Source organism: Gavia stellata, chromosome 8, assembly GCF_030936135.1.
Source record: "Gavia stellata isolate bGavSte3 chromosome 8, bGavSte3.hap2, whole genome shotgun sequence".
NCBI classification, from domain to species: domain Eukaryota; kingdom Metazoa; phylum Chordata; class Aves; order Gaviiformes; family Gaviidae; genus Gavia; species Gavia stellata.
In genome coordinates, this window is record NC_082601.1 from 32,715,791 (window position 1) to 32,729,414 (window position 13,624).

The 13,624-nt window shown below is 39.3% G+C and overlaps 1 protein-coding gene across 1 annotated transcript in view; it reads left to right on the forward strand.

The window, feature by feature from the left end:
• The first annotated feature begins 5,861 nt into the window (after nucleotides 1-5,861).
• Nucleotides 5,862-13,624, forward strand: part of ANKRD44 (ankyrin repeat domain 44) — a 74,998-nt gene continuing 67,235 nt past the window's right edge. Inside the window, exon 1 of the mRNA XM_059820517.1 lies at nucleotides 5,862-5,912. Coding sequence (XP_059676500.1) covers nucleotides 5,877-5,912 — 36 coding nt within the window. The 5' untranslated portion in view covers nucleotides 5,862-5,876. The remainder of the gene's footprint in view (nucleotides 5,913-13,624) is intronic.

Sequence of the window (13,624 nt, forward strand, 5' to 3'; positions counted from 1 at the left end):
ATTTGAATTGAGAGATCGGAGGGACAGGCTCTCCGGCACCGAGGCTGTGGGCAGGTTCAGGAGATGCTGGGTTGTCCAGGCAAATGCAGACACCCCCCTCCAGCTCCTCTGTCGTTAAAAAGTTTAGGTACAAAGTTGATCTTGATGCTAAACATATGCTCTAGTTGTAGTTTATATATAGGTTTTTTCCTAATCTCAGGAGAGCATAACAGCAAATGAAGCAGTGATCGATTCTCCACTGCTCCCAGAATACGTTTCCTGTGTGCCCTGCACCATCGACGCTAAAGTCTTTTTTATGGTCTGAAGGATGAACGCAACCTGAAGTTTTGGAGAAGCTAAATAGAAAGAGGCTGTTATAAATGACATGGAGAGAAATGTGGAGCCATTACAGGAAAAACTAAAACTTCTTGCAGTGAAACTTAAATGCCCAGCACATCCCTCTAAGCAACTTAGAGCACAGCGTGGCAGCGAGTTATAAAGTCATTGGACTGGGGAAAGTGTCAGAGCACAGTTCTTTTGTGTCCTTTAAGCCATAGTTTAAAAACAATGCAAAGATCTCTTGAAGTTTGTAAGAGCCATCTACCCAGATTTTTTTTTTACTTTCAGGAGTGTTGATTTGTGTTTTGTTGAATACCTCTGTGTGTCATGTAAGTTTGTTGTTCCTGAGCATGGAAACACAGTGGAACAAATTGGAGTAAGTAGCAACATGTAGGCATACATGCTGTCCTTCCTGCAGTGGATTATGTGCAATCCTTATAAATAATTGGGCTAGTCTGCAAAAAATGGAAGGACCTAAGAAGATAGAATTAAATTAATTGAAAAACTTTTTTCCTGCCGTATTTGAAATATTGCAATGCACAGGGTATTTATTGATCTGGTCAGAATAAATGTCCTAGGTATGTACATTTGCTTGCTTAACAATGCTGTCAGTTTGCCATAGTGCTTCCAGAGGACCAGTACACCCTGTTTACAGATTTGATTCTCTCCACTGGCCTTTCAGTAGCTTGGACAAGTATTCCTTAGGAGTCTGTCAGTAAAAATCTGTAATTGCTCTGCAACACCCCTTAGCAACCATCCAAGGACATTCTTCTCCAAATACCAGCACTGTAAAGTACTTTGCTGTTAGAAACCGGTATGTAGAAATTCCAATAACAGAAATGCAATCTTTGAAATAATAACAAATTAAGAGTAAAATTCTCTTTGTATTTCCCCAGCAATTAATTCCTAAAACAGAGTAAAAGGCTAACCACTGATGCAAGTGAAATGGACTGCAAGGCCTGTTAAAAAATGATTTCTGTACGTTGAACTGTATAAATACTAAGCACCAGGGAAATGCACTCTAAGAATTAAGAGAAATACAGTTTATGACTGCTCATTCATACAGATTTATAAGTTAAAACAGCATTTCAGATATTCACATGTTGTATACTCGGAGGAAGAAAGTCCTAAAATAAAATTAGGAAGAGGAGTAGTCTTTATGCTGTGACCAGTGGAAGGAAATAGATGTATGTGATGTGACATTGCAGGCAACCTTGTAATCTTGATTAATGGGAGTACCTGCAGAAAAAAAGAGGTGTTTGGCAAAACACTGACAAAATCGATACCACTTTGAAATGATTATGTGTCTTGCTACGTTGTCTTGCCAGTGAAAGAGAAATGAGTACATGGACATATCCAAGTGTTTAGTCCAGCAACTTGATGTAATGCAATTAGAACAAGTAAAGGATCAATATATAACTTCTTTTCACTCACAAGACCAAATGATGGTATATTATATCAAATCAGCATGGGAATCGATCATCCTTTCCCTATCTGCCTCCAGGTCCTATCAAATGGAAATCTGGCTTAAATAAGTCCTTGTTAGTGAGTCAGGATATCTAAAATCAAGACAAAATATTTAATATATGTCACAGTTACTTGACGAAAATACTATCTGGTTTGCTAGGAGCTTCAGCGCACCCACTTTGGACATAGTAATTAAAATGATACTTGAGACAGTCCACTTAAACGCTTCATCTCATTTGGGATTCAGAGACCTGTGAATGCCGCTTGGTAATGATAGTCTTGGCTTTCCTCTGTACTGTCAGATCTATGGAGGAGAATTTCTCAAGGTTGGATTTTTTCTGCTGGTGTGGCTTGTTGGCTCCGTGGACACTAGCTGAGCCACAGGACGTTCTTCCATGTGGGTTTCAGGTCTGCGTTGCTGAAATAATCATTGTGCCTTCAGTTCAATGAGCTAATTTTACCTGGTGGAGTGAAGTCCAGCTTGCGATTGCTTTGTATGCAGCAAAGATAGGATGTGTTCCAACATTGGAAGTTGTCTGCAGATAACATTTTGTTTTTACTGTAACGCTTGTTACAGTACAAAATAAAGAACATTCTAATAAGTCTGAAGCTTATCAACAAGTTTTATAATAGTACCTCTGTAGAAAAAGTAACGTGGAAAGGTTTTTGTTAGCTGCTGGTGTATATTTTCAGGAAAAAAATGTGAACACACCCAACTGAAACTCTCTTTAAGAATTTGGAAGCTCTGGAGAGCTGAGCTGATGAAACAGTTGTTCATCATTCTAAAATCTGCACCCTTGCTTAATTCTAATAATAGTTATACATAGCCTGCTCTATGCTTTCTTTTTGTTTTTTTCTTCATTCTGAGTGTTTAACAACTTGTGAATTTGAAGAATTTTAAAGCAAAATATTTCTGTTAATGAAATAACTCGTTAATGATGTTGTCACAGGTTTTAGAAATAATTTCCAAAAATATACTGTATCCTTCTTCGATAATTAGGAAGTGTCATTATCTGCCCTTCAGGAATTTAAAAAAAAAAAAAAGTTATTTAAAATTGAAGTCATTCATGGATGAACATGGTTATCACTGAAGATGAAGAAAGTAATCTGTTCAGGTCATTGGATATCCATCATCAACACGGACATAACTGCACAAGCTCCATTTCATCACTGTCAGCTGCTGAATGGAGCAATACTTTTTCCATTGTGCTGATGGATGCAGATGCACATTCTCAGCTCTGACCTCAAATTGCAGCAACAGTGCTGCAACGTACTGCTGACATATTTTTCCTAAACAGGTCATTATACATGACTGTGCATCTTACACAGAAACATGTCTTAATATGTAGTAAAAATTCCTTAACAGTAATGTGTTTCTCACTTCAAAACTAATACCTTTGAAAATGAAGTAAAATCATGAAACAGTAAATTAGAAAAATGGCCAATTGGAGAAAGCCGCACAGCAGTAACTCAAGATGGTTATCAACCTGTACTGGTTTTATCTGTTCTTTCCAATTCACAGGCTCTGATTGTTCTCTGTTATCTCTGTCTCTAGCTGTTACAATTAGCAGTGATAGATTCTATTGTAATTAATTTATAAAAAGTAAATCTCGTGGAAAAAAGGGCTGAAGGACTAAGGCCTTTGGAAATGGGTATATGGCAGCTATCTCCTGTCATCAGAGGTCATGTATAGCAGCAGTGTGAGACTTATAACTTGCTTCAGAGGCACAATAAATACTGGGTTTTGATATAAGGAACTGCACATAATGTGACTGCAGTATGGTGGACAAAAATTAAGATGAGTATCTTAGTTATCTTACAGGTCTAAAGAACACAGTGTTATTCTCAGTCTGCTTTTTGTGTTAAGTAGCTGATGCTAATTAAAAAGGTCAAGCATTTCCTGTAAAACCAGGTGTCTGATTCTGATTTCTGGCAGAGGGAAGAAGGGTCAAACTGTCTTATTGTAGACTTTCCTCTTTTTTTTAAGGTAACGTTGCACACTACTTTACTATCACCCTATTAAAAGAAAAACATCACCTGTAACAGTATTTGAATTTTTTAAAAAAATCCAACAGATTTGAAGTTTGTTGAGTTTTTCTCCTGGTGATGGTACCTCTGTCTGAAGTCACAGCTTATGTGTCCTCAGAGCCTGGCTGATAGCTTTCGTTGGGTTCCAGGTGTACCTGCAAGTGGCTTCAGAGACTAATCGAAGCTGCTGGGGGTATTTGTGGCTTGGCCGCTCGGTTGTGTTGCCATTCAGCTTGAAATTGAGGAGTTCTCTGCTTTGCTGTTTATTTTCTTATTTATATATTATGATAAATGTATGTGAAATGGAAATATTCTGGTGTGAACATTCTAATTTCATAAACATTCACTGGTTCTTCATAGCTGTTAGTGTTAAGTTTGTGCTAAGTCTAGGAAATACTGATTTTTATTAGTGTGCTAGTGGGCATAAGGTTAGAGAGTCACTTTAAACAATTTATTTTGGTAGAGAAAAATGCAGAAATGAGACCATCTCACTCTTAGCTAAATTCTGATTTGTTTGAGTTTGGCAAATGAGGGAGAATGTATCAGACTCTGAGATCTGGTGTTTGCATCTTCCGGTGGGGAATAGTCTGTGGCCATTCTGACATGGGCTGGGAAGGAAGCATGCTAAATGGTTCAAGTGAAATGCAATTTTTTTTTTTTCTTTCTTTTTCAAGCATCCACTACAATACTTAAGACTGCAGACAGTTGTGATAAAAGGTGCTGCTTTAGGCTGTTTTCCATCGGAGGAGCGGCAAGAATGAAATTCCAGTGTGAATCTTTCTCAAGGACATAAGGGTCTTAAAATAGACACCGTCAACATAGAAATGTATTTTCCACATTTGAATATGGTGAATTTTGCAGTGAAAAGATTGGGACAAAATGGTGTTTTCTCTGTTCTTCCAGCTTGTTTGTGAATTTTGAGATAACCTGTCTACAAGATAGTTAAATTCTGCAGACTCTTAAGAACTGTTGTGGTTTTATGTGCTTAAGTAGTCATGCATGCTTCCATTTTGCAGGGTTATTTTAAATTCTGGTGACTGCATAGCACCACAAACTCTTTTTTGCTAGTAGGACCATGAGGCAGCCTGGAGGTGGGCAGTGAGCTTGGGGGGGCACACGCTGCCTTCAAGGAGGTGTGACGGTGGAAGTGGGGCCACTGCCTGTTTCAACTATGTGCTTCAGGGGATAGGTATCTTTGTAATTTGTCCCCTTCTTTTTCCGAGTCTTCAGCAGCGAGGTTTTTGTTCTTCTAATTCAGCATATTGCGTTCTGCCAGCTTGGTTAATAACGCAGATATTTGCTCCTGGGGGTCCGGAGCAAACCTAGGCAGGACTGAAATTGCCGGCTCTGGACGTGTAATGGCGCGGTTGAGTGTATGCAGCGCTCCCTCCCACCGATGGGCAGTGACGCCAGCATTGCCAGAGGAATGAGCATGGCATATTGTTTCTCCCGTATGCCTGATTATTTATTTATGCATTCCGATTCATAATAGCATAATAACAGACTTGAAACAATAAGATAATTATTTCGCTTCTTGGGTGGTTAAAATTAACTGTGCTCATTGCTTATTTATTCAGTAAAAAGATACAAGATGTTTAGTAATTGCCCAGAAATTCATTATCTGCATAATGTTCTGTTTCTAAATGTGTATTGCATGACCATTAATCTGTGCCAACAGCAAGTATGCAGCAATATCTGATGTAATTAGTTTTCCCCTTACATGCCAAGGAGAACATCTGGGCTAATCGCGTGTTGTTGACAAAAGTTGCCGTTCTAATGGGGGTCCCTGTTTGTGCACACACATGCTCATTATACATACAAACATACTCATGATTTCAGTTTATCCTCAAGGAAACTGATAGTTCTTACTGATGAGATACTCTTGGTGATCTGTTACTGGGGTCATACAATGTCTGTGGGTAGCATTAGTAAATGTTAGCAGGAATGATATGCTCTCCTTTTAAACAGAAAACAAACAAACCTGTAATGCTGCTTCTTCTGTTTTGTTTTTCCAGCCACCACTGGTCCAAGCGATTTTCAGTGGCGATCCAGAAGAGATACGGATGTTGATCTACAAAACCGAGGATGTCAATGCCTTGGTATGTGACTTGGCATGTTATGTGCCTGTGATATGTAAGCACCACGCTTACAAACTGTTGCAATGACGGTATTAATCATGTCCTTAGTAATTAACATGTAACAGAATGGAAATGATTTGGAAGTTAGAGATCTGGGGCTTCAGTGGAATCCTAATTAGTAGTCTGAAATATAATTAACTCCAGCAGGTGACTTTAGATTTTCTAAGTGTATGGTAATTATTCCAAATGTGCAGGTCAGTCAGGGACATTGTTTTCTCTCTTACTGAGAAAATGAATGAAAACAGCTGAAAGCTGCATATTTTTACTCTCTGTAGAGTTTCCTCTTATGAAGAGTCTTTGCAGATCAGGAGCTGTTATTCAGCATTTGACTGTACTTGAAATAAAGCCTTCACTATAGATCTCAGCAGTCAGAGTAAGGAAGCAGTATCTTGGCCACGATTTGCCCACAAAGGAATTACTGTTCTGCAGATTGGCTTATTCTAGCCAGAACAATGGTAAGCAGCTGTAAACAAGTAGTAGTTAAGTATTTTGGCAGTGAAAAACCCCCTCAATTTGAACTTGGTCTTTTTGCAGAAGTTGGGTTTTTTTTTCCCCTCTTTGATTTTAACTTAAATCTGTACTGTTAAAAATGAACTCTTCCAGTCCTGACTACAATCTGTGACATCTGAAAGTGGTGAGAATATAAAGCAGAAACAGAATGGTGATTTACAGGTGTTTCCTGGGCTTTTGAATTAACCTTCCTTTTACTTCACGTCTTTCTCTGACATAAAGCCATCAGTTTATTCATAGCTAACTCCAGCAGTTTGTCTGGTGTAGTCTTGGCACCGCAGCTTTTGCAGGCAGTGAGGTCCAACCACCTGGTCAGAGCTGCAGAAAGGAACTGGAGAAGTGATCCTACAGATCTGGTTAACCGGTGCTCCACTCTGTTCACTGTCAAGTGGAAGGAAAACCTTGCAGCTGTTTCAAATGGGGAATCTGATCAAAGACGACCTTGACGTTAGGCTTTCCCTTTGTTTATCAGTACCTGTTTGTTTTCTTGAAATAAGTTCCTAAAAGTGCTTCCTTGAAGCATCATCTCCCTTGAGTTTCCTCCTTATTTGTTTTCCCTGGTGGTCTTAAAAAACCAAAGAAAAAAACTAAAACCAACCAACCAAAATTTCATGTATTTCATGTTGTTTTTTCAAAATAGCAGTTCCTGTACAAGGTTCTTGTAGGCTTCTCAAATGTTTTTAAAACCTTTGGCTGCAAGTGTGGTAGTGATGGTTGCTAGGGAGATGCTCTCAACTGACAGGTGAGATATTAAATGAAGAATATGTATTTTAGAGATGAGTAATTAATAGAAAAAGCCACTGAACTTGAATCGTCTTGCCCAGAATTCAGTTTAAGATGCTAAAAGTCCATCCAAGAATGCTTTGCCTGAACAGCTATTTTGTCAGGAGCAAAACCCAAAGCTGTTCTTTGGAGTAATTAGAAAAATACCGGTCAACACGAGTTCTGAAGATTGTGTTCTGGGTAGTGATTGCAGACAAGTGTCAAATGCTTAAAATGTCACTAAAGAAAGATCAAAAGATAGCATTTTCCCCCCTTCTGCTGTGAGCTGGCAATTGGCACCGCCTGCTTATGTTTCTATTTTAAGGGTGTTTTTAATTACTTCCATGTTAGTGTTTCTCTAGTGCTTGGTTGCTCACGTGAGAGGAAACTCTGACACTGTTTGGCAGCGATTTGGCCTTTGTTGATCATTTTGGTTAGCTGTGTTAATATTGGAATAGTTCAAATGTAGGTAGGACAGGGAAACAAAATAAAACTCTGGTTTTGCAGCAAGCTTTGGGGATTTCTGAAGTTTTAATAATTGTTTTTTGGAATCTGCAGCAAGAGAGGTATTTGGAAGGCAGAAGAAAAAAGCACATGGAGAAAGTATGCACAATTAGGGATGTATATGCATACTTCCTAAGAGAAAATTAATCTCAGAGGAAAGAGTTTAGAGCAGATCAGAAGTTTAGGAGGTTACTTTTTTTTGTCTGGTAAAATAATTAGTATCTTTCCAAGCCAGGAAGTGTGTGTTGATGGAAATGGCTATGTTTTGGATGCTACTGTAATTGTGACTTCTATTTTGCAACAAAGTGAAAGTTGTAACTGTTTGGCTTAGAAGTGTGGTTTTAGTTCATTCCGCCACCGTAATTGTCACTTTGACCTCTCCAGTCCCTAGCTATGCTCTGGGGGAACGTGATGCTACCTTTGCACCCTTAGGGCATGGGCATACTTGGCTGGCGGTGAGTGATTCCCTACCACTGAGTACTGAATACGCACTATTTCCGTGGGAAATGTGGTCTGCCTGTGGGCAATGTTCAGAAGCCTGTTTTCCCGGGGCATTTGGGATATTGGGTTGGACCATCCGGACCACCAGATTAGTTTCAGGTAGACATCCTCTACACTTGCCGTTTGATACATTTAGAAATATCAGGGTGATAGTGCTATGTTTGTGTAGGTGGGGATTTTTTGGGGTGCTATTTTTACTTCGGGAAGAGTGTGAGGAAATGACCCCCAGAATCTAGGGATTATTCTGGATCCAGTGGTAACCCCTGGTTAGCTGGGATTCGTAATACATGCAGCTGTGCAGTGCCCTACGTCTGCAGAGTCCAGTTCTTATTTGCGATGTCATGCTTTTCTACTAAACCAACGTCCTTCCTGTCAAATTTCCATGTTCATCTGAGTCTTCCAGTTTAGTTTCTCTTCAAAATATTCAAATAAAAAAGGCAAAACCAGCTTCCAGTATTCTTCACCATAACTAATGCGATGTTTGCAAGCCAAACCAGATATTTCTTTCCCTCCGTTTTTACTCTTTATCCCCTAATTTTGTGTTTTCTCTTGGATAGAACCCTAAAACCCAAAACGTATGCAAAACTGTGATGTTCCCAGAATATCTTCTATTGCATTGATATTTTTGGGAAAGTAAATAATACGCACCTTCACCCCACCAGTGAGATTGTTGAAGGCAACATCTGCTTTCCCAAAACTTAGTTGCTTCTGTTTCTGCTGTTGGGACATGATTGCTGATACGGCCTTCTGGGCTTGATCCTCTTAGCCTCTTTGCTCAATGCTTTGCCAGCTGGAAAAGCTGCTGCTTCTCACTGCTCGTCGGTGTCAAGAGCTGCTTGTGCAAATGCTCCCCCACCCACTTCTGCCAAAATGAGATAGGTTAGAAGGTGGTAATGGTTTAGCTGAATTTGGCTTTTTTTGTTAAAGCAGAGCCAGCTGATCTAGGTGGGCTGCAGTAACTCCTGATGGGCCGGGCTGGGGATGGGCTCGAGCCCTGTGGAGGTGTAGTGATCCTGGGCATCGCCTGCCTCTTTCTAGCTGGAGAGGAAGTCTGCAGAGAAAGGGGCAGTGGCACCAGCAGAGATTGCAAGGTCTTACCTGCAGGACCGTGTATTTAGAGAGTGGTTTATTACAGGATAAGGAGAGCAAGAAGGAAGTCCTTATGGAGAGACATGGATGTATGCTGTTTATTACTTCTTTTTCTCATTATCCTACTTGTAAGGCATAGATTTGCAGGACTGCCTTTGTTAGGAGGATTCAGGCTTTATCCAGGACTTCACACGAACACAAAAGTTATATATATGTCTATAACATTACTAAGCATGCTTTTTGAGGTGGTGTGAGTGCTTGAGGGTACAAGTGTGCACACGTTTAGGATTGTGAGTCTGAAAGGCTTTGCATGCTTGGGATAGCTAATGTGAAAAACAGCTTGTCCTTCAGTTTGGAGGGACATGTTTGACTTGAGACTAAGAGAGACCATAATGAGGTATTGAGAACCAGATCCTCATCTCTGCTGTCATCCAAGGAGTGATGATTTTCTTTTTGGCACTGTGGAGTCTTGCAGGAGAATAAAACTATCCTGGAAGTAAATGCTTCTCTTCTAGATGTAGTTCTGCTGTGCTGGAAAGTCTTCTGGAGGATTTAGTCAAGAACTTTGGAAGGCTTCTGCTTTGACACAGTATGACAGTTTGGTGCTAGGTAATAGCTGTGTTTTCAGTGGGTATTTAGCCTCCAGTAGTGCTGTTTCATATGCTGTTAATTTAAGTGGAAAGTTATGTAAGGAAATTGAATATGAAAATGCATTGATGTTTGCGATGCAAGGTAACCAGCGTGACTTTTATTTAGAATAAGTATTTTTTCTTTTTGAAAATAAAAACAATTTTTCATATTTTATAAAGAAGATGTTTGAACTGTGAAGGAGATTCTGCTGGAGTTTACTGAGAGTCTGAAATATTCTGAGTTGCTTTGTACAGCATTCTAGTATACTAGTGGATACTAAGTTATATATATCTGTGCTGGTGACTCATGTTATCAGTGTCCTCAAAATGTTTCAGACAATTAAGGGTGTATAGGCCATTAAAAGCTCATGGCAGTGTTTGGCTGTAACTGCTTTATTTTCTTTAAATGCAGCAATGTCAGCCTGAAATACCTGAATTTTCTAAATCTGCTTTTCCTCTCAACTCAGTGATGTATCCTCCCACACCATCACCCCCCCCAAAGTCAATATTGTGTTTATAAAAATGGAAGAGTTATTTAAGTCTGTCTTTTGAGCCGTACATTGGACACTCTCTGCTATAAACATTAAAATATTTCCATTAATTAGGATAACAGTTTCTACAGTCTCAATCTAGGATTAATAATTAATTTTAAAAGTTACTTTTTCTTGCATGAAAGCTACTGTCAGCCTCATGGGAGGAAAATGTTAGATGGGATGGGAGAGTGACGGTAATTTTCCTTGTCTCTAGAAGATCAAAGTATTTGCCTCTCCCACCTCATGGGCACTTGGCAATTAAAGACTCAGCCCAGAAAAATCTTTGTTTCTGAGACTAAACTGAAGAGCGTGGGGATGAGAGGTGCTGGAACTGGGGTCTGCATTTTCAGACGGAAACTTCGGTGCTTGGTAATAGCAGAAGAAAGAGCACCAGGCATAACTTACACAGCTTGACTTTCACCTCCCAGCTGGTGCTCACAGTTAAGCATTTCGATTTGCTTTGTGAATTACAGGCTTTAACAAAAGAATCTGTGAGAGGGAGGAAATCCTGAAGCGGCAGAGATTTTCTTTGTACAGCATCAGCTTTTGGCTCTGAAGGGTTGTAAATAGCCCAAGAAGTAGCTGCTCATTTGCTTTTAGCCTCTTCAGTAGTTCCTAACCAGTTCCCAATATTTAGTTTTCCTGAAGTCATGTTGTATGTGAATGTTTGGGTTTTTAATGGTAGCAGCTACTTTGTGCTATTTAAATAAGGTGTGCTCAGATGTAACAACAGTAAATGGAGTTAATGAGCAGGAGGTTTGTTTCTGTTATTGTTTTGGTTAGACTTGTATCAATGGAAGCTGTAGCCATTCATGTGCCTCTAATATAGTTAGTTTCTTCTGCCACCCAGGCGGATGCTGGCCACTTGAAGGTGGTGGGAATCCAAACACTTGTTACCAACTGAACTTCATTAACTCGGTTTCTGTGGTGCATGAACTCTGTCTGTGCTGAACTATTCCTATTGGCTGCTGGGGCAGTTTGGTGACATAAAGAGGATACAGACATTTATTTTCTGTGGCAGTTGCACTTATATTTTAATAGTAATTAACTCTGTCGCAAACATCTTTGGATCTGAACAACTGCAGTTTGAGATGTAGGCTTTGTTGAGGAGAAACTGTTGGCCTTTTTCTTAATGTGCCTGAATATTTTACATATGCTGATATGATTCATCTGAGCCACTGTTCTGCTAATCTTCATGTGCTCTAAGGCTCTGATCCAATAAAGCACTTAAGGACTAGCCTAACTTTAAGCCTGTGAAGGGCCTTATCAGTGTCACTGTGGTCATTTGAATAGTTTAAGCATGTGTTGAGTGTTTTTCTTGCTGAGGCCTTCTGTCCTCGATTGCCTGTTTGTTAAATTGTTAGTTTTCTTTATCTGTACTTTAAAAAAAAAAGTGTACAGATAATATATATTATTATAAAATGCAGCATTTTTATAAAATGCATATAAGCTGCAGCATCATCTTTTCTGTGAACTAATATGTCACTAATACAGTGTTTATCTCATCTCAGCATGATTTTCTAGCCATTGTTTAGCTTATCTACTGTCTCTTACTGACCTTTTGTTCCTCTGAGAACTGCACTTGAAGTAGGTCTGATTATTTGTCTTAATGCTATTTGTAATCCTGTTATAATTTCTTCTCCCCACCTCCTTTCCTTGCCTTGATAATGTATGTTTGGGTTTGGGGTACTGCCAAACCTTGCCCTGAAATGACAAATTTTCTTTTTATTCCTCTCTCTCTGTTTGTAGCCTTCAGTGTTTAGATCATTATTGGTTTACTTATTTGTACTCCTTTTACTACCGTCATGCCCCAAGGACATCTGTAGCTGAATAGATGTTAGTGCGCGGGCCAGACGCAGAGCCGGTGAGCTATTTAAGTCTTGCTGAAGCGGTACACGGCTTTGAGGAGGACGCAAGGAGTGTGGTTGGACAGATAGGCAGATGCCTCAGTTCCTCTGTTTCTGTGTCAGCCTTGTGCTGAGCATAAACAGGAACTTAAGGGTGTTCCTCTGTTGAGTTGCTCAACTGCAGACGTTGTGTATGGACTTCTCCCTGCCAAACTCCTGAAAATGTTGCCTGTAGGGTTCTTTTGTGTGTTTTTAGTTTTCTGTACCACGCATCGGGGTTTGTCATCTGCTACTTCATGTGAAGGTGAACTCTGATTTGTGCCTGGTTGTGATAAATGGGGACATTTTAGGGTTTTTTCCTCTTGGAGAAATTAAGCTTAAATTCAGTTCCATGACTAAACCCATCTTTCTCTGAAGACTTGATTCTCACTTAAATTGATAGGATTTTGCATTGATTTTAAAAAGTGAAAGCTGAGAATACTTACAGAGAGTTATCCCTGTTACAGAAGGATAAAAATTCTGTTTCATGTCCTTTCCTCCCTCTATTATCAAATTTCCATCAGATTTACAGTTTAGTATAAAATATTGCTTATAATCAATAAAGCACTGAATAGCCTTGGTTCCTTGATAGAGAAAATTGCTTGGTCTTGTATAGTTAGCATTCAACTTCAAACTACTCTGTTCTGTTGCCAAACTTGGCTGTGTTGCAAGAAGCTGCCTCAAAATTTATCACTGACAGGTATGATAGCTATTACAAATACTGCATTGTGCTAAAGAGAGATTCATGCATTAAAATGAAGGAGCTAAAAAAATAAATAAAACCGATTCTATTTTTGTACAAATGTTCAATCAGTCTTAGCATATTTTTTTTTGCCATGGATAGCCTTAGGATAGGTAATATGAAGTAATACTTATGAAAGGTCTCGTATGCACTGATGTAGCCTGTGAAAGCTAGTCTGTGGCGGATTATGTTTTAGGAACTGAGCGTATGAGAGAATCCAGCTTGTGATTTCGGTTCCTGAGCGGACGCTGCTTAATATTGTTTTAATTTGCCTACCACATGAGGAGGTGAAGTTCTGTAAGATATCTTTCATTCTGACCTGTGACAACCAGGGTGTCAGGTAATCTGTCTTTTGAGTGTATTAAGTGCATGCCAGTTATGTAAGATCAAAACCCACTGCAGCAGGAGGACTACATACATCATGTATGTTTGAAAAAACATGCAAATATAAAAATTAAATGTAACTTATTCTGGTGACCAGTGGCTCTGTGTCTCGCAGTGCTGGAAAACAATTTTC